The sequence below is a fragment of the Dysidea avara genome, chromosome 2 (assembly GCF_963678975.1).
Source record: "Dysidea avara chromosome 2, odDysAvar1.4, whole genome shotgun sequence".
NCBI classification, from domain to species: Eukaryota; Metazoa; Porifera; class Demospongiae; order Dictyoceratida; family Dysideidae; genus Dysidea; species Dysidea avara.
The window spans coordinates 14,927,491-14,949,496 of record NC_089273.1 but is presented as its reverse complement, the minus strand read 5'-3'; the positions used below and the strand labels follow the sequence as shown (position 1 = coordinate 14,949,496).

The window sequence follows — 22,006 nt, the reverse complement described above, 5'->3', positions numbered from 1 at the left end:
TAATGGAAGAATATGGAATAATGGAGTTTTTAGAGCTGGACAGTAACCAGATGCGAGTGGCGGACGGGAAACAGAGAATTTATGTGGAGTGGCCTTACATAAACCCTGGCTAGCCATGGTACATTGTAAATTTACCATGGCTGGTTATGGTACATTTTATGTACCATAGCTTGTAACATACATATTGCAAGACAATGTTCTATATATACACAGGGCCGCCCAGAGAAATTAAGGGGCCCAGGGCAAAGAGTTAAAGTGGGGCCCTTCACCCAAGCTGTAAGTTGAAGACCAAAAAAAAAAAAAAAAAGGTCACAACCTGCTGACAATGACAATAACTACCCATCACCAACCATATCTCCTTATCTATAAGCCTGCTACACTGCTCCTCTGAAGAATACTGTGACTGCTCTATTAGAATATTTAGATCTGACTGTTCTATTAGAGTACATCGATCTTTTAAACAGGTATTCAGGGGGGCCTCCTGGGGCCCCTTTCAGGCTGGGGCCCGGGGAAAAATGCCCCAGTTGCGCCCCCCTGTGGGCGGCCCTGTATATACATATATCCAGCATATGTAAACTGGGGAAAAGAGTGTGGCAAAATCCTGGGTGAAAATTACAAAATCAAATTCGGCAACCAAGAAATAGCTGCAAATATGTCTTGGACACCACCTTTAATTTTAACAACTTTTCACCCTGGATAGTTTGGAGGCTGCACCCTTTTTACAGCTTAGCTGCTTTCATACAGATGGGTACCATGAAGCCACCTAACATCAAAGGCAAATTTCAGGATACATATTTATAAACCCTGGCTTGCCATGGTATGGTACATTTTACATGTGTCATGACCTTGATGTGGGAGCAGTACCACCGATTTCTTTATACAAAAACTCAAGTCAAAATCAATTGTGGGAATTTATTATTGGTCATGTGATGATAATGATGTGTCAGATTTCATCCTATATACAGCACTTAGATGGAAGGGAATTGTCACCCTTGCCATCCTGTGTCAAGAAACATTGGCTTAAGGTGAAAACTAGTGCTATAGTATAATTATTCTCAAGCAGCTCCCACATTTTTGAATATGGACACACCGTGAAATAACACTCTACAGTGAAGCTACCCCTATAGATGTTCCGTAAATGCTGTAAACAGTCAGTAAAAGGATCCAGTGGCTTTAATATACTTGTAAAATTGCTTAATTTAATGATTCCATGATACCCTTAGGGCTTGCCGGTTCATGTTAGCAAACGTAGTCACAACGTTTCCCATAATCAAATTTCACAAATTGGTTAATCACTCAAGGGCTCTTAGCCTGTATTGGCATGGTGCATATCAGTTGTATCATATTCCCTCATAATTTGCTTGATATGTACACCCACAATCTCAGGCCTGACGGCCTTCGAGATTGGGTGTATATACGTATCAGGCAAATCACTCAGACCCATAATACAACTATTACTTGTGCAATTATGCTGTATATACAGTAATCACACAACTTTTAAGACATATTAAACCTTTAATTATATAGCATTATTGTAAAGCATGCCATTGCTTATAATTATATGACCTAGTATATAATGTACCTATATTCCCTAAATGTTTTGATCCATAGCATTTCCTTACCATAAACTATAAACTTATGTAAGAATATTTGTTTATCAACATGAAAACAATTTTCATGATAAATAATAATACTGTTGTAATTTTGATACATATTTATATGTACAGTCATACTTTAAGGGACAAAACTTTTGCAGGGCTTAAGTTTTTGAGTAGGGTAAAACTGGTATGGGAACAGGGGTAAAACCAGTATGAGAACAGGGACTGGGATGATGAAAACAGATACTAGGGACAAGGGAAAAGCAGGGCCACAGTCAAGACACCCCACTAGTAACATTGACAAGGCTAGCTCAAGGATGGTTTCTGAATGGTTTCCAGAAACAAGATCGAAATAGAACAGTCATTCTAATAGAGCATTCACCCTAGATTACTTGATTACAATTAATCTTTCTACAGAGACTATGCCTTACAAAGACCACCTCTTTATGTGAAAATCTTACTGTAATAACAGTCACATTTAAAACATGCATGTACTTCTTTTCATGACTTAGATAATAGGGTACTTACATGCATAGGTCAGCTAGGCTATTCAGGTCATCTTTTTATATATGATTTTCTTAAAGGGTACTACTGTAAAGTTCACCTCTATAATGGACAAAAATCCTTTACCACTGTGTTTTATATTACACGTTCTGCCATATGGTGCAAATAACCTGATGATTTTAGTATTGACCTTTCTATGAGGTAATAAGGTAGTTCTGGAGCCAGAAGAGGGTGGAAGTAGTTTAAGCACTATTAAAATGAATTATGCAAAATGCTCATTTTCTGCAATGAACTGAATTAATCGTGTGGATAGTGTAATGAAGTGTGAGTCTGTTTGCCATCATTGTCTTGTTGAAGAATATACACACCTAGATAGTGCAAGCACACTAAGCGCAAAAGTATTTCATCAGTTTTGCCCAACTAAGTGATTGTACAAACAAAGTAATGCTTACATGAAGCACAATCTACATGATGATCCCCAATGTTCCCCACTGTTTGCTAGTTCTGTATTGTGGACTATTCAGGCTTACATGAAATTCTAAATGAAGGTATGCAATTAACGTAACATTTTCAAGCAGCTTTTCCACCCTCCTCTATTCTGGAGCCATACTTGTTGTATGTTCCGTATAGTGACAGTGACCTTGATACTAATGTCATGAAACATTTGTGGTCTACTTGACATAAAATTACTATTATGAGGCAATGTGTTTGTCTGGGATATACAGGCTCACTATATCATGCAGTCTTTGCAAAGAGGTGGTCTTTGTACCAAGATTTTCTCTATAAGAGGTGGCCACCAAACTTGCTACAATTGTCGCTTGATTCTTAATATTTCATATTAGATATGGTGCCATAAAAATTACTAATCAAGTCATGCTCAAAAGAGCCAGACAATTACAAAATGTGTTGGAGAAGCCATAAAGTGCTAAATGGTGATATACCAAAACTTAGTATCTGCATAGACAAGCAAGGGCCCTGGGGTGGTCACATTTAAAAGCTGATCAAAGGAGGAGTCCATCCAGATCATTAACTTGTCATGTTAAGAAGCATGGAGGGTCATGGAATACAAAGCCATAGATGTGCACTATATTATTTCTATTGCACTGTCTCTGTACTTTTTGCACAGAAATATTGGCTCCATTAGAAGTGTTTAAAAACAATCATTTTATTTTACCACAGATTTTCTGATCTCACCTTTAAATTTGAAATACACTCATGCTATTTAGGCAAAAAGAAAGATTTTGAATGCACTGGTATTGTTTTCCTGATTGGCTAAAAATGGGTTTATAACCAAGTTTAAAAGCTTCCAAACATGCCATTAGGAAATGATTTTGATGTGGTACTGTATTTCAATTTATTTTGTGTACCTTACTCAACTTCCACAGAAAATTTGGTGTTTTATCACAAAGTGAACAATTTCATCAAATTTATTGCTTAGTCGCTCTACTATTAACACTATTATTATCATTTTTCATTAGGGTTAGGGTGAATACTCTATTAAGGTATCTCGGTCTTGTTTTTGGAAACCACTCAGAAAACCATACTTGAGCCATATATAGTGGAGAGTCTTGACTGTAGCCCTGCTTTTCCCTATCTCTAGTATCTATTTTCACCTTAGTTTTACTTTATTTTATAGTGATAAGTTCACAGAAAAATTTAGAATTTTCAACTAGAGTAGGGACCATAGCACATCGATAAAAAGTACAGAAACAAGCTGGAGTAGTGCACGATATTAAATCACAGTAAAATAATAAGAAGTGCTATATCCCTACTGTGCATTTCCATTAAGGTATCCTGAGCACAGTAGGAATATAACACTTCTTTTTGTTTTACTGTGATTTAATATTGTGCACTACTCCAGCTTGTTTCAGTACTTTTTATCGATGTGATATGGTCCCTACTCTAGTTGAAAATTCCTAATTTTTATGTGTACTTGTTTGTTAACAATAATTATTGAACCCAAGCATACCACATCTAAAATAGTGCCGCTCACCCCAATTATCATCTGAAAAATGAAGTATCCATTACGCTTCTTTATCGGCTACTGTATGTTCAACTGGTTATACAGCAATACAAGTCAAGAACTGTTTGAAAAGCACCTCTGCTATCAAAATAGTCACTATGAAAAATATGGATGATTTCTGTTACAAAGGGAAGTCATCACGTGCTACCGCCAAATCAACACTTTTCACTGTCAGCAAAAATGAATGGGACACAAAGGAGGACACCGGTCCGGTAAGTCCATGAAGAATGCACTGCATGTACTGCGGTATGCCAAAAGGCACCTGTTGGGCAGAAGCAACATAGAACAGAGAAAAAATCAAGCCCATAGCCTTAGCCATTATGAAGTTAAACTTGTCTGAAGGCATCAGTCATTTACTCAGTCAGTTACTCAGTCAGTCAGTAGAAAATTCCATTAAATATATATTTTTTAAACCAGGCGGCTGAGGGGCTCCTGGTTTGCTGAAATTGTTTTCATAAAAGTGTGTGCGTGTGTACCTATCTACATATCTATTTATTTTTGTCTGTACACACCCACGTGAGTACAATCATTAAATATTAGTAAAAGCAGCTTTTGTGTAAGAAGTAAAAGCGAAAGAAGTCTGTAAATGAACTTTGCTCAGAGGTCGTTTCTTTTTGGCGGACTGAAATACGGGTGTGGCAACTTTGTAACTACCTTCCCTTTGAGGTTTTCAGGCATTTAAAAACTGAAAAACAATGGTGCAGGCCTTGTACACTACCAGGAATAGCCTATTGCTTCAAGTTGAAAGGGGGCATATCCCTTACATACGGGAACGAAAATGAAGAGCAGCTTTGAGGCTTTGTTGAGAGAATTTGCAGGAAAAACACGATAGTCAAACTATAAAAATAGTTTAGAATAATATACTTTTGTGCATAATATCTTGGTTAAAGCAGTTTTTTTAAACAAGCACTTCCTTAGCAGTTTATAGCAACATAATTGAATGAATTACAAAAATTTCATGTATTACAAAATATGAGAATTAGCTAATAATATTATTGCACAACCCAAAACTACCCTATTGTAAAATAGTAATACATATTTTTAAGTAGCATAATTATGCTATCTGTGGTTAATTCCAGATAAGTTAGCTAGCTGTATGTCGCCTGGTTTTTAGAAGTAGCACAACATTAAATTGTCGAATCCCGTAGCAACTTGTTGAAAACGTTTCGGATCAATCTGAAAATTTGTTTGGGCTTAGATTTACCTAACCAATACTGCCTCATCGTCGTCATGGAAAATTGAAGCTGATTTTTGGGTGATGTTATCCTGTGGGCCATGCCTACTCCTTTGTGGCCCCTACTATACAGTACTATTGTACTGTATGATACTAAAATTTCAATGCTATCTAACCAGTTCCTAAGCAAGTAAAGCAATGTTCTACTACTGTATAAGGAAATGGCACAAAACCAACAAGGTGCATTTTCAGCTGAAATCAAATGACCTTATGAATCTCTGTAATATGATGACCTATGCATATGCAATGATATTATTGCAACAGGAGCCCATTAAAAGCATTTAACTAGTGAAACATACCTTAGATAATGTTTAATAGACAACATTACCTTATTAAGGTTACAGAATAGTTTTAAAATGCGTGAGCGGAGCAAATTACAAAACCTGCTTTAAACCAAGCAGGGATAAATAATTTCAACAACCGTGTTATGTTAGCAATACAACTAATTGTACTTGTTTGTTTTTACTACAGAACAACGACTGTTCTTGGGTGTGTGGTCCACAATAGAGCAATGTTTTATAAAAACGCGCCGCCAAAAACCAGACGAACAGATTACTGAATCCTTATAATTTGACTGAACAACTGAAATATCTAGGTCCTGTGGAAGCGATTTTTTAAGTTACTGATTGTATAGACATTTTATTGAACTTTTAGTAGTTTTTTCGAGTTAAACAAGCTCTATGAAGGTATGTATCTGAGTCACTGGGAATTAACACACCAAAAACGCTTCCACAGGACCTAATAAATTTAATATACAGTATCACTATGCCCCAGAAAAGCCAATAGAGCCTACAGCTTTTGCTGTATTTGGCGGTGGAAAAACATGGTAGTGACAGTTGGAGCTGAGCAATGTATGGGCTGGCTTACTTGTGTTACTACAACAAATTGTAGTGTTCCACCTGCCTCAAACTACACTGTAGCCACATAAAGCATTAAATATGAAGAGCTTCACCTTCATTTAAAACTTTTCATGCTGCTAGACTGATTTTATGGGCTTCTCAAAAAGTATCAATAGGCATTCAAAATTTTGAATGATTGCCCGTGATTATACCTGATTATACCGTAACCTTAAGCTACCTAATAATTGGATTTCATTTGTGGTGCATTTTATTGACTTCAATAACCAAGGTATGCTATGGCTTCTTGATAAAATTGTGAGCCAATCTTCAGAGTTGAGCATGATTTTGTCAAATCAAATCCACTAGCGACAATTATATGGATACAGTGATGAAGAATGCTACATATTGAAGTGCTCTATGGAGTTGCACTTACAGATGATATAAAGACACCAGCTAAGTGTAATAACAAATGAAACCATGCTAATACTTTAATGCAATTCACAACCATCCTTATAAGGCACTGTGCATCAAGCTGGTGATTCACCAACAGTGTGAAAAAGCTATTAACACATGTAAAATACTCCTTTGTGCCTTGCAGCACTTATGGGCTCCTGGTTATGATATTTAAAAGTTATAAACATTATGTAAGTCATATATTTGGCTTTGAGAATTGCTGATGAATAACTAATTATTCAACTACAATAAATGGCAAAGTTTCAATGTTTCCAGTTCCCTGTCCTGATTTTACCCTTCTTTTCCCCATCCCGGTTTTACCCCACCCCTAAAGTTTGGTCAATTAGGCAAACTGAACAAAGTTCATTTGCAAATTGTTGTGTATTATCAAAACTGGCTACAAAGTAAAATCACTTAATTTTGTTTCAATTTGCCAAAATGTGTTGCTAATTTTGCAATGTTACTATTCTTAACTAAAAGAACTCTTTTACTACACAGTGACAAAGCCATGTCCATATTATGGTGACTTCAAATGTAATGATACTGGAGTATGTTTGAGGTATTATGACAGATGTGATGGATATTCTGAGTGTCAAAATCATCACGGATCTAATTCTGACTATGATGAACAAAACTGTGGTATGTGCATATTAGTCTAGATCATAACATTCAAGCTTTTAAAAAGGTTGAGGTTTTTAAAGGTTTAAAAGTGATATGAAAGTTAGCAACTACTGAAAATTAATTATGGTATACATCAATGACAAAACTGCTATGTAATTCAGCACGCATTGTGGTGTATAGCCACATGCATATATCACATACAGTATGGTATTATTTATTATTATTATTATTAGCGCTTTACAGTGACCAGCACTGAAGGTCTGACAGCAACATGTGCTGCAGCCTTAGGATTACCTAACCTACAAGGACTTAGACCTAGTGACGTGACTTTACTGACTGAACTGACTGAATAAGGTGTATCAGAAAAGGGGCCAAAGTAAGGAAAAGAAATCCCTCCAACCCCAGGATTCAAACTGCAGGTCACCCAATGTCTAGCCAGGGCCACACTCAGTCTTCCTCCAGGAGGGATGGATTTTCTTCCTTAAACCTAAAGTATTTACTGTATGGGAGGGGTTTTTAAATGTTTGCATTTTTTTGTCCAGCCAAAAGTCAACCTCACTTTCGTTAATGACAATTTAGCAGTATTTATTAGGTAGGTATTTGCTTTTAGAGTGACCCTAAAACCTCCAAATAGTTCCTGGAGAATTTAATTTTTTTTCTATTTAACTAACTGACCAAATGCCTTTGGCCAAGCATAACTCAACTACTACCGATTTAATTGCTTCTGATAATCACTGCTTGGGCCTAGATACTGCTTATGGCCAAGATGTGTCACAACAGATGCACCATGGAGTCACTTTTGCTCTATTTTGTCCTACCTTGAGGGAGTTTCCACAGCACAACTGATTAATCTCCATTCAGGCACTATTGAGGTACAGTAGCTACTGATGTGTGAAAATGGCATTTTCACACTTGTTTGTTGCAAGTCCGCACCAGCTATTCTTGGCTACATGACATACTATTGTGTGTCCTGGTTCACTCTGACAGTATATGTGACCGGATTTGCGAAAAGGTACCTTTTCCACACATTTGACATACCAGCTAACAAAATAATGTAACATTTGACTCCTTATACTGATTAACTTGCTCTTAATATCAAAATGTAGCCAGATACTGTAGCTACATTCATTGAAAATGTTAAGCAATTATATGCCATGATAAAAAAGTTATGAAACTTTTAAGTTCAAAAAACGGGTCAAATTTTGTGTGTGAAAAAGGTACCTTTTCGCAAATCCGGTCACATATCATGGTGTTAAAACCAAGAACTGAATATCTGTGGTTTCATGTATAGTGCAAAATATGTAAGTAGATCATTCTAAATTTATATGTTACTAACAGCAACCATAAAATTTCATCCACTTCAAGCTTACTCTACATTATAGTAGTTAAACAGATTTTTTTCTAGTTTATGCATATGTAAAAATAGGAAGTAGTGATCAAAGTCAAGCATGCATTACTGAATTTGCTGATGATAGTGACATACTGTATATACAGTATCCTAAGCTTGTGTCATGTTTTGAAAGTACACACATTATTACACATTTATATTATATGTTGTGATGTTGTTAATAGATCTTTGTGTATCTATGTATGTAGCATCAATACCATGTCCTTATGATGGTGATCATCGATGTGGAGATAATAGGTGTATCAGATCACGTGATGTTTGCAATAGATATAACAATTGCAGAGATGGTTCTGATGAAATTAACTGTGGTATGTGAACGCATGTCTGTAACAATGGCTATCAAGTGTAATGTTAATAGACTGTCTGTCAAACAGCAAGCTATTAAAAGGCTGTAAAATGAAAAGAGAGTGCCATAATTTCATAGCCATTATCTCTTTTGTTGGCTGCTATTATCTCTTTGACAACAATTCAACCAAGACTACTTTTGCTCTTACATATCAAGCAACTACTTTAATTGTACAGTCAAGACTCTGCCTGCTGTGTTAAGTCACATGAAATGCATGTGACAAAATAATGATATTGATCAATACAAATGACAAGAATATAACGTAATATTCTGACTAGAAAGCTTCAAAAATGCATATATATATATATATCAAGACACACGGTAGTGTGTCGTGCGGCCCAAGAAGCCGGCGCGCAACCCCGTGAATATATTGACAGGAAGAAAGAAAACGCAATTTTCGCACCTCCGTAGCTCTGTGCTGCCTTGATGAAACAAGACAAATTTTGTTGTGTAGATTTCCTCCACCTTCAGCACTCCACATTCCAAATTTGAGTGAAATCGCTTTAGGAATTCCTGAGATATGCGACTTCAAAAATTGGCTTAGTTTCTTCGTTTTTTTTTTCTTCTTATTTTTCTTCCTCTTTTCGCACACTTACAAAAACTGCTATAAAACGCGAACGCGTTATCCGATTGCCTTGAAATTTGGCACACAGAAGGGGGGTATAAAGGCGCATCTCGGTACCAACTTTGGCTGGAATACCATAAACAGGCAAAGAGTTATGAGCGATTATGCACGAAAAATAACACCAATATGTTGTCACGCCTACAGGGTAAACCGCGTATGGGAAGAAGCTGAAACTCGGTGGGTGAATAGGTTAACTATTGAACCTCAAACCTTTTGTGGTTTGAAAGAAATCGAGCTAAAAACCAGGAAGATACAGCGAAAAAATCAACAGTGTGTAACAATTACGCAATCGAGATTAGCTAATTTTTAATTTTTTTATTTTATTATTATTATTATCTAATCTAGGACCGGGTCACACATAACCAAGTAAATTTGTTAACGTGTAAAACAATTTGTATTTGCTTTGTCTAACTGTGATGCATAATAAATATAGTAGGACCTCCACTATCTGAGCATCTGTTTCAATTCAATCTTAAAAGTGTTCAGTTAAGTGCATTTGTTCAAATAAATGAAGCCCATTTGTTTATAATAGAGTTACGTTCAACTACTCTAATAGAACATACACTTACTATAATACAATGTTCATGTAATAACAAAATACTCTAATAGGTCACACATACCCTAGTACAGTGGTCCCTTTAATGTTCAGCTATCGATACACAAATGCTCTATTATTCAAACTAAAGTGACAGTTCTATTAGATTATTTTGTTTAAGTGTGTATGTTCTATTAGAGCATTTGAATGGAATTCAAGTTCAACATTACGATAGTGAAGAAGACATACAGTATCTAATCTAATCCAAAATAGCCAAGCTGTAAAAAAAAGTGCAGCCCTCAAAAAGGCTATGGTGAAAAAAAATGTGAAATCCAAGGTGGCGGCCAAGAAATGGCTGTGATGGTAGGTTAATGGTAAAAATTTTAATAACGACAATTCAGGTGAATTTTTGTGCCGCTTCACAAAATTTACCTAAATTGTCATTATTAAAACTTTTACCATTAACCAACTATCACAGCCATTTCTTGGCTGCCACCTTGGATTTCACATCTTTTTTCGCCATAGCCTTTCTGAGGGCCGCACACTTTTTTTACAGCTTGGCTGTTTTGGATTAGATTTAATTTCTTTTTGTATTTGTATACCCCAAAGCCGGCCTATGGCCAGCTTTGGGACTTTTTTAACCTATGTTTTTTTCTTTACTACAGGAAGAAGAAAAGATGAAGTAGATGTACTTTAAATATTTTATCAGTAAATGTATAAATTATATATACTGTATAATACATATGTGACCGGATTTGCGAAAAGGGGTCTTCCACACACATCCAATTTGCCAACTTTGACAATTGATAACTTCAGATTGGAAAGAGCTGTTGCCTTGATGTTTGGGCAGTGGTGATTACCACTATAGCTGAATACATGGTGAAATTTTCAGGTTAATATGTTACTTGAACACTGAGTTATGGTCTCCAACGTTTACGGAATTGGATGTGTGTGGAAGACTCCTTTTCGCAAATCCGGTCACGTTGATTACAGAAATCTCCATGGTGGTTTCTTTGTAACTGAACACTCTACAAGGTGACTTCTTCTAATTGCTCTCTCTACAGGGTGAATTGTTTGTAGCTGAACGATCTACAAGGTAACTTCTTCTAGCTGATCTCTCTACAGGGTGATGTGTTTGTAGCTGAATTCTGTATAGGTGATTTGTTTGCAGCTGAGCTCTTTACAGAATGGTTTCTTTGTAGCTGAACTCTCTACAAGGTAATTTCTTCTAGCTGATCTCTCTACAGGGAGATTTGTTTGTAGCTGAACTATCTACAAGGTAACTTCTTATAGCTGATCTCTCTACAGGGTGATTTGTTCGTAGTTGAATTCTGTACAGGTGAGGTGATTTGTTTGCAGCTGAGCTCTTTACAAAATGGTTTCTTTGTAGCTGAACTTTCTCCAAGTTAACTTCTTCTAACTGATCTTTCTACAGGGTGATTTGTTTGTAGCTGAACTATCTACAAGGTAATTTCTTCTAGCTGATCTCTCTACAGGGTGATTTGTTTGTAGCTGAATTCTGTACAAGTGATTTGTTTGCAGCTGAGCTCATAGGCGGATCTAGGAGACACTGTCAGGGGGGGCCAAGGGGGGGGCAAGAAGTTTTAGTACACAACAGTGTTTATTCTACTATGAGCTATGGGGAAATTCTAGAACACAAGTTGTATTCATTTGCATAACCTTATTCAGCATATAGCTGGATGAATGATGGACATACAGTTTGTAAAACTGTAGTTGGAGAAATTTTTAAAAATCAGACCTCCCAGGTTTGAATTTCAGAGCATTTTTGATAATGCTTAGCTATAAAAGTGTATGCTTTGCAATGCATACAAAGATTGGTTAGCCTATCTGAGATAACCTGTTTGATGGTAAAGTGTATACCAAATCAAAATAAGGAGTAGCTAGCATTGTTACGATTTGTAAATTGATGACATCAGAATTGCGACTGTTCTATTAGAGTAGTGACTGCTCTATTAGAGTATCTCGATCTTTGCACAAAAATTCAAATTTATTTGCCTCACTTTCTTTACGGTGTACAGTTTAACTATAAATGTTAACTACATTTATAAGTGTTGTCTTCTATTTGCCGATTGGCTTTCTCTTCTTCTAAATACAGTGTGGGTGCATGATTCTAGTTTTGGTATACATATAGTACTGTAGGTCCAAGGGGGGCCAGAGAAGGGCCAGGGGGGGCACAGCACCCCTTGGCCCCCCCTCAGATCCGCCTATGGCTGAGCTCTTTACAGAATGGTTTCTTTGTAGCTGAACTCTCTACAGGGTGATTTGTTTGTAGCTGAAATCCCTACAAGGTAACTTCTTCTAGCTGATCTTTCTACAGGGCGATTTGTTTGTAGCTCAGTTCTCTACAGGGTGATTTGTTTGCAGCTGAACTCTACATGGTAGTTTCTTTGTAGTTCTACAATGTGACTTCTTCTAGCTGAACTCTCTACAAGGTGACTTGTTTCTAGCTGATCTCTCTACAGGGTGACTTGTTTCTAGCTGAACTCTCTACAGGTGATTTGTTTGCAGCTGAACTCTCTACATGGTTTATTCCTTTGTAACTGAACTCCCTGCAAGGTGACTTCTTCTAGCTGATCTCTCTACAGGGAGATTTGTTTGTAGCTTAACTCTCTACAGGTGATTTGTTTGCAGCTGAACTCTCTACATGATGGTTTCTTTTTAGCTGAACTCTCTACAAGGTAATTTCTTCTAGCTGATCTCTCTACAGGTCAATTTATTTGTAACTGAACTCTCTACATGATGGTTTCTTTGTAGCTGAACTCTCTACAAGGTGATTTCTTCTATAGCTGATCTTTCTACAGGGTGATTTGTTTGTAGTTGAACTCTCTACATGATAGTTTCTTTGTAGCTGAACCCTCTACAAGGTGATTTCTTCTATAGCTGATCTTTCTACAGGGTGATTTGTTTGTACCTGAACTATCTACATGATGGTTTCTTTGTAGCTGAACTCTCTACAAGGTAACTTCTTCTAGCTGATCTCTCTACAGGACAATTTGTTTGTACCTGAACTCTCACATGATTGTTTCTTTGAAGCTGAACTCTCTACAAGGTGATTTCTTCTAGCTGATCTTTCTACAGGGTGATTTGTTTGTAGCAGAACTCTCTACAAGGAAACTTCTTCTAGCTGATCTCTCTACAGGGAGATTTGTTTGTAGCAGAACTCTCTACAAGGTAACTTCTTCTAGCTGATCTCTTTACAGGGTGAATTGTTTGTAGCTGAACTCTCTACATGATGGATTCTTTGTAGCTGAACTCTCTACAGGGTGGTTTGTCTGTAGCTGAACTCTCTACAAGGAAACCTCTTTTAACTGAGCTCTGTACAGGGTGAATTGTTTGTAGCTGAACTATCTACAAGGTAACTTCTTCTAGCTGATCTCTCTACAGGATGATTTGTTTGTAGCTGAACTATCTACAAGGTAACTTCTTCTAGCTGATCTCTCTATAGGGTGATTTGTTTGTAGCTGAATTCTGTATAGGTGATTTGTTTGCAGCTGAGCTCTTTACAGAATGGTTTCTTTGTAGCTGAACTCTCTACAAGGTAACTTCTTCTAGCTGATGTATCTACAGGGTCACTAGTTTGTAGCTGAATTCTATACATGGTGGCTTCTTTGTAACTGAACTATCTATAAGGTGACATCTTCTAGCTGATCTTTTCAACAGTGTGATTTGTTTGTAACTGAACTCTCTACAAGAAAACTTCTTCTAACTGATGCTGAACAGGGTGAATTGTTTGTAGCTGAACTCTCTACAGGGTGATTTGTTTGTAGCTGATCTCTATACAGGTTACTTATTTCTAACTGATCTCTTGAATTCTGTTCAGGGTGACTGCTCTATTAGGATGACTACTCTATTAGAGTATCTCGATCTCGCACTTGCTACACCAAGTTGGATTTCGTGTTATAACTCCGTGGCTTTAAGTCTGATTCTTCTACACCATTGAAGAGCCTTTCTAAGATGATAACTCCATCTGTACAGCGATTTTCAAAGCATTACCCCAAGTGGTTTATCTGGTAGGCGTGGCAAGCATAATAATAATAATAATAATAATAATAATAAATTTGCTAATCTCGATTGCGTAATTGTTACACACTGTTGATTTTTTCGCTGTATCTTCCTGGTTTTTAGCTCGATTTCTTTCAAATCACAAAAGGTTTGAGGTTCAATAGTTAACCTATTTATCCACCGATTTTCAGCTTCTTCCCATACGCGGTTTACCCTGTAGGCGTGACAACATATTGGTGTTATTTTTCGTGCATAATCGCTCATAACTCTTTGCCTGTTTATGGTATTCCAGCCAAAGTTGGTACCGAGATGCGCCTTTATACCCCCCTTCTGTGTGTCAAATTTCAAGGCAATCGGATAACGCGTTCGCGTTTTATAGCAGTTTTGTAAGTGTGCGAAAAGAGGAAGAAAAATAAGAAGAAAAAAAACGAAGAAACTAAGCCAATTTTTGAAGTCGCATATCTCAGGAATGCCTGAAGCGATTTCGCTCAAATTTGGAATGTGGAGTACTGAAGTTGGAGGGAATGTACAGAACAAAATTTGTCTTGTTTCATCAAGGCAGCACAGAACTACGGAGGTGCAAAAATTACGTTTTCTTTCTTCCTGTCAATATACTCACGGGGTTGCGCGCCGGCTTCTTGGGCCGCACGACACACTACCGTGTGTCTTGATTATGCTTGCCACGCCTACGAGATAAACCACTTGGGGTAATGCTTTGAAAATCGCTGTACAGATGGAGTTATCATCTTAGAAAGGCTCTTCAATGGTGTAGAAGAATCAGACTTAAAGCCACGGAGTTATAACACAAAATCCAACTTGGTGTAGCAAGTGCGAGATCGAGATACTCTAATAGAGCAGTCATCCTAATAGAGCAGTCACCCTGAACAGAATTCAAGAGATCAGTTAGAAATAAGTTTTAAACCTGTATAGAGATCAGCTACAAACAAATCACCCTGTAGAGAGTTCAGCTACAAACAATTCACCCTGTTCAGACATCAGTTAGAAGAAGTTTTCTTGTAGAGAGTTCAGCTACAAACAAATCACCCTGTAGAAACATCAGCTATAGAAGAAATCACCTTGTAGAGAGTTCAGCTACAAAGAAACCATCATGTAGAGAGTTCAGCTACAAACAAATCACCCTGTAGAAAGATCAGCCATTGAAGAAATCACCTTGTAGAGAGTTCAGCTACAACGAAACCACCATGTAGAGAGTTCAGCTACAAACAAATCACCTGTAGAGAGTTCAGCTAGAAACAAGTCACCCTGTAGAGAGATCAGTTAGAAGAAGTTACCTTGGAGAAAGTTCAGCTACAAAGAAACCATTTTGTAAAGAGCTCAGCTGCAAACAAATCACCTGTACAGAATTCAACTACGAACAAATCTCCCTGTAGAGAGATCAGCTAGAAGAAATTACCTTGTAGAGAGTTCAGCTACAAAGAAACCACTATGTAGAGAGTTCAGCTGCAAAGAAATCACCCTGTAGAAAATTCTGCCAGAAACAAATTGCCCTGTAGAAAGATCAGTTAGAAGAAGTTACCTTTTAGAGAGTTCAGCTACAAAGAAACCATTCTGTAAAGAGCTCAGCTGCAAACAAATCACCTATACAAAATTCAGCTACAAACACATCACCCTGTAGAGAGATCAGCTAGAAGAAGTTACCTTGTAGATCGTTCAGCTACAAACAATTCACCCTGTAGAGAGAGCAATTAGAAGAAGTCACCTTGTAGAGTGTTCAGTTACAAAGAAACCACCATGGAGATTTCTGTAATCAATATATGTGACCGGATTTGCGAAAAGGGGTCTTCCACACACATCCAATTCCGTAAACGTTGGAGACCATAACTCAGTGTTCAAGTAACATATTAACCTGAAACTTTCACCATGTATTCAGCTATAGTGGTGCTCACCACTGCCCAATTATCAAGGCAATAGCTCTTTCCAATCTGAAGTTATCAATTGTCAAAGTTGGCAAATTGGATGTGTGTGGAAGACCCCTTTTCGCAAATGCGGTCAAATATGTATTATACAGTATATATAATTTGTACATTTACTGATAAAATATTTAAAGTACATCTACTTCATCTTTTCTTCTTCCTGTAGTAAAGAAAAAAACGTAGGTTAAAAAAGTCCCAAAGCTGGTATACAAATACAAAAAGAAATGAAATCTAATCCAAAACAGCCAAGCTGTAAAAAAAGTGTGCGGCCCTCAGAAAGGCTATGGTGAAAAAGATGTGAAATCCAAGGTGGCGGCCAAGAAATGGCTGAGATGGTAGGTTAATGGTAAAAATTTTAATAATGACAATTTAGGTAAATTTTGTGAAGCGGCACAAAAATTCACCTGAATTGTCTTTATTAAAATTTTTACCATTAACCTACCATCACAGCCATTTCTTGGCCGCCACCTTGGATTTCACATCTTTTTTCACCATAGCCTTTCTGAGGGCCGCACACTTTTTTTACAGCTTGGCTGTTTTGGATTAGATATATATATATAAATGCATATACACATATATATATATATATTTATACCAAATTCTTTCCAGCTGTGGTATAGCTTTTACAGGGCTTAGGATTAAAAATTTAAAGTGTCAGGACAAATTTCCTGACAAGCTTGCAGTTGGTCAGTCAAACATGTAGCTGACCGAACACGCACCAATACACTGTATAGCAGCTATACACAAATGTACTGCATTTTTCCTGTTGTACTGTCAAGTAGCCTGAGCATTTTCCATCACATCTGCAAAGCTGATGTATAACCGCTTTTGTGGATTTCAGTATACCAGAGAGGTTGGCTATGGTATATTTGTGATGGTCCCTCCCTTGGGTTGCAAGAATGTAGCATCAACTGATAGTCATTGATAGTACTGTAGAATAACCAGTCATGCACAAGCCAGATGCTATATAAGGGTTCCCTTTATACTTTATGTCCTTCTATATCCAATTAAGACTGGAAAATGGGCAATTTTTGGGAATTTGTCTGACTGTTATCCGACCAATATTGTAAGTCCTGTTTTTGCATATTTAAGTACCAAAGTGTGATGCTGTTGCATTACTGTATGTATTTATATTTAATATAAACTTTTGAGGTAGTTGTAACAAAGTATATCATTATATTTCTCAGTACAACATCTTTCATAATAGGTTTAAATGGTGCATTAGTAGCCTGAATTTTACACTATATGTAGATATGTATAAATGTCTAAAGTAACTATTCCAATTGTTTTAAAATGATAAATACAGTAGCTATAAGTCAGATACTAATTTTTGAAGTTGTGTAATTTTCTCATACATTTTCTTTGTGAGTAGGTAACAGATGTCCCTTCATGACCTACAGATATAATATATGCTGTCCTTTAAACAATAGTCCCTAAAGCTGCATAAACAAGTATAGTGGCAAAATATAAAACAATATGTAGAAAACACATGATGCTAATAAGTAGTATTAGCAATATGTGTATTATACTCACAGATATTAATACATAAAGTAATTAGTACTGTTCTATGCTTGTTTCATAGTCTTCCTCACCTGATTTCAATTGAATTTGTTCTTTATTGACAAGAATTGCCATTAGCTCACTTGAAGCCTCCACTAGTGAAAATGACAACACGATGACTGATTTTGAAATATTTAAAGTATTCTAATACAATAGTCAGCAACTCTAATAGAGCAAGTTGGAGATGACTTTCATTAGTCTATGTATTATACACATAATAAAGCAGCCAAGTACATTAGAGATTGATTTGCAACAATATATACTTTTCTTTTAAACAATTCTGTGCAAGCCAGAAGTAGTATTTACTTCTCCATTCAGAAGGTGTAAAACATTGGAAATAAGGCTGTGACCGGGCCTGCGAAAACCGGGCATTTTGGCACAAACTACATCCCATCACTCTACAGGTCATAAATCAATGCTGGAATGCATTCTGTAACTTGCATCATAAAGACAATTAAATGCTTATTAAGAGCTGAAAATTGCACTGTTATAGGATAATAGTATAAAAAGGTATGAGTGATGGAAGTTTGAAAAAGTAGGCAAAAATCAGGGGGCCCGCATGCCCTATTTTCACAGGCCCGGTCACATAATTTTAAGCATAATTATGAGCAATGATAGGTTGAATTTTTGAGCACTGCAGCATAACATGTACATAATGTTACATGTTTAAAAAGCATAATAGGCTTGTGCTTAACTTACCGAGTGCAGAAATTATATTCAGGTGTTGTATTTAGATATGGCCTGTTATGTACTGCAATGAGGCATAATATATTTTTCCTTCACTGTGTTGTTATTTTATATGGTTTTCAATGTAGATGACACTTCCTTGTTTATGCAGTTACTACGGTATTTTTATTGGCAATTTAGGCTCATAATATATTTTTCCTTCACTGTGTTGTTATTTTATATGGTTTTCAATGTAGATGACACTTCCTTGTTTATGCAGTTACTACGGTATTTTTATTGGCAATTTATTGGCAATTTAGGCTCGGTATTTTTATTGGCAATTTGAACATGGCCATGTTTCCAGCATTAAAAAACAGTGCATTTCCATACATAAACATTTGATATGCAATAATTAATATTACAGAAGCATCCAAAGATTGGAGTGCTGTTAAAGCTACCCTATAAAGTACAGTACAAATTATAATGACAATTTTTTGAATTGAAATGATAGTAAGATTTTTGCACAATTACATCTCCGACCTATAATTATCGTAACTGGATTTGCAAAAGGGTACCCCTTTTCACACATTTTACATGCCAGCAAACACAATGATGTAACATTTGACTCCTTATGGTGATTAACTTACTCTTAGTTTCAACATGCAGCCAGTTAATGTAACTGCAATCATGGAAAATTTCAGGCAATACTATACAATGATAAAAATGTTATAAAGCATCAAAGTGTCAAAAATGGGTCAAATTTTGTGTGTGAAAAAGGTACCTTTTCACAAATCCAGTCATTATATTAGTATATAATAGTATGGTCATATCCATATGAATTGCTTTCAGAATGTCCATATAGTGGAGATGTGGAATGTAATGGAAGGTGCTATAGAAATGATGACTTTTGCTATCATTATCAAAGATGCTATGGCAGAGAAGTAGTGAACTGCAGTAAGTCAATGTGTATCTAACATACGCTATGCATTAGTTTGTTCTATTGAGATACTTACACACGTGACTGGACTGACTTTTATCAGAAATGCATACAAATTAAATGTATTATCTACATAACTCACAAGTAGCAGTTATCTACTACGTCTGTTTTCACTCTGAAGAGGCATGTAGAAGAGCCTCCATAGTCCATACAAACATTGTTTGAAAACAGACCTAAGCCAGCCAATTGTTAGGTGAAATTGTCAGCCGGTGACACCTACAGTACCATTCTGTTAAAGTGCCTTGATTATTAATAAGTGGCATGTTCAAATTCTTTCCCCAGCCAGCATGGAATTGTGTAGGAAAAATGTGCCTAGCATGCTGGTATCAAGCTCAATACCTTATCAACATAGTTGGTGCATGCCTAGTGGCCATGCCTATGGTATAGGTTGTTGTGAAATTTAATCTCCTAACAACTAATGAACAATTCAAGCATTAAAACAGAATGGAGTTTAAAAATTATCAAGTTAATAGCACAAGGAAGGAGCTATTTGGTATAATTATGGTGGTGTCTTTGTAATAGCCAAAATGTGCACAGCATCCAGCATAAATGTTGTAGCTTTGGAAATGGGATAAGCAACTTAGCAATGCTTTAATACATCCATAAATGAATGCAGTTGAGGCTCTTTATGTAACTGATCAAATACACACCACCAGAGTGGCAGTTTGTTGTTTAACCATCCCTAAGTAAATTTTGAATTGAATTGCTATGAGTAGGCCTGAGTCAGATATGCTTAAAATTTTGCCCAAAATGTTTTCAGGTATTATGCTCTTTCAGTGTTCCCATTATGTTTGCATTATGCTCCTAGGTTAACAACATTTGTTGACAATTATCATAAAACATTTTAATCAGTGAATGCTCTATTAGAGTATTTCACTACAAAGTGACTGTTTTATGCGTTTGAGTGCTCTATTGCAGTTTCTGCTGACTTTTCTATTAGAGAGTATCAATCTATTTTCATAGAATTGAGCTCAATAGTTTGAACTATTCACCTTATATGTTAGCATTATGCTAGCATAACACTCCAACCTACACTATTATACTTTTATTATGCTGGTATATTTGACGTAAGCCCAGCTAGGAGATCTTATAAACATGTGTTCAAATGTTCTGTTGATTAATTGTCTTGGTTTACCCTGAGGGGTGCCTTTGAATGCCAAGTATTGCATATTGACTAGAAATCTATTTCAGAATCACATTACCTTCATGATGATACAGCTCAGCCCAAGTATATAATTATATCTTTAAAGTGATCCGATATGATAAAAATTAATGGAGTATTCTACTAACTGACTTGGTTGACTGACTTACAAGCTGTTGGCTTCAAACAAGGGTGAATAATGGCTACTACAACAGACTTGAGTTAGATGCCACTTTGTTTCACACATGTACAGTATGTACTTTGGCATACAGTACTGCAAAAGCATGCATCGTGGAGTTACAGTATACAATTATCCTATTTTGTATCCAAGTTCTATTTGCTTGTACTTTGACCCTTTTGTGGTGGATTTGGTAGATTTTGGAGGTGTCTAAGTTACTTAGACCCCTTTTCATGTTTATTGCGTGCACCTGCACTGGTAGCGCTGGCAGCGCATCAATTAATTTCAAACCCATGACTGTTGTTATGGGTGGAGTGATGGCTTGTTTCTACAAAATAACGTTACATTTCTCTGTTACAAGCAGCTGTCAACAGTGTTAACGTACAATAACTACATAAAGGGTCTAAATAAATTAGACTTCAGACCACAAGGGTCTAAGTAATTTAGTAACTCTCAGGCCCTGTAGTAGCGCCTTCGCTTCGCTCAGGCACCACAACAGAGGGCCATTTGGTTACTAATTACCTAGACCCTTGTTGTCTGAAGTCTAACTATTACATAGTACTAAGGTGGTATGTATCATTGTATGGCTAACTGATCTATGAGAATCTCAGCAGATATATTTAACCTTTATTATGAACTTATTTAGGCTGACAAGTGTGAATATCTTCAGTTAATTACACCTTTTATCCACACACTGTAGGTTCTATTTCTTGTCCATATGATGGTGATTTTCGTTGTCATTCTGATGGAGCATGTGTTAGATCTTATCAAGTGTGTGATGGTACAACTCAGTGTAGAGACCGATCAGATGAAGAAAATTGTAGTGAGTTTATGCATGATATATAATGCACATGCAATGATACTTGAGGTATTTAGTTTATAGACCAATTCGCAAAACTGTGAATAAAATGTGTAATAAAAAAGGCCTGGAAGGTTTTAAAATTTGAAAGTTTATTAATTTGTAATCATGCAGTTTGGTATTGCTGAGAATTGGGCTTTCTGCCCTAGAATATCACCCTGTGGCTTTTCCTTCTAAACAGCTTGGCAGTATTGGGTATGCTTATCCAAGTTCATAATAGTCTTCAGAGTGTCCCCAAACATTTCCCAAAAGTTTCTATATTATTTTTAATTTTGCTGAATTTTCTGCTGACTGACTGCCTGTCTGACTGATTCCTCCAACCAAGCATAACTCGAATCTAGATATGGTCACAGACTTGATTTCTTCACTGTTTGATGTAGGGATGTGTCTTTCACCAATGATAGGAAGTAACAACATGCATCATAGACCTACTGTTGTCCTCCTTTGTGCCACATTTCTTTC

The 22,006-nt window shown here is 36.5% G+C and overlaps 1 protein-coding gene across 2 annotated transcripts in view; it reads left to right on the top strand.

Moving 5' to 3' along the window:
- LOC136246683 (sortilin-related receptor-like) overlaps positions 1-22,006 on the top strand; it is a 70,536-nt gene that overhangs the window by 19,605 nt on the left and 28,925 nt on the right. For both annotated transcript variants that reach the window (XM_066038226.1, XM_066038227.1), the window contains 4 exons: positions 7,150-7,290; positions 8,869-8,988; positions 19,219-19,323; positions 21,386-21,508. In XM_066038226.1, the coding sequence (XP_065894298.1) occupies positions 7,150-7,290; positions 8,869-8,988; positions 19,219-19,323; positions 21,386-21,508 (489 nt within the window). The remainder of the gene's footprint in view (positions 1-7,149; positions 7,291-8,868; positions 8,989-19,218; positions 19,324-21,385; positions 21,509-22,006) is intronic.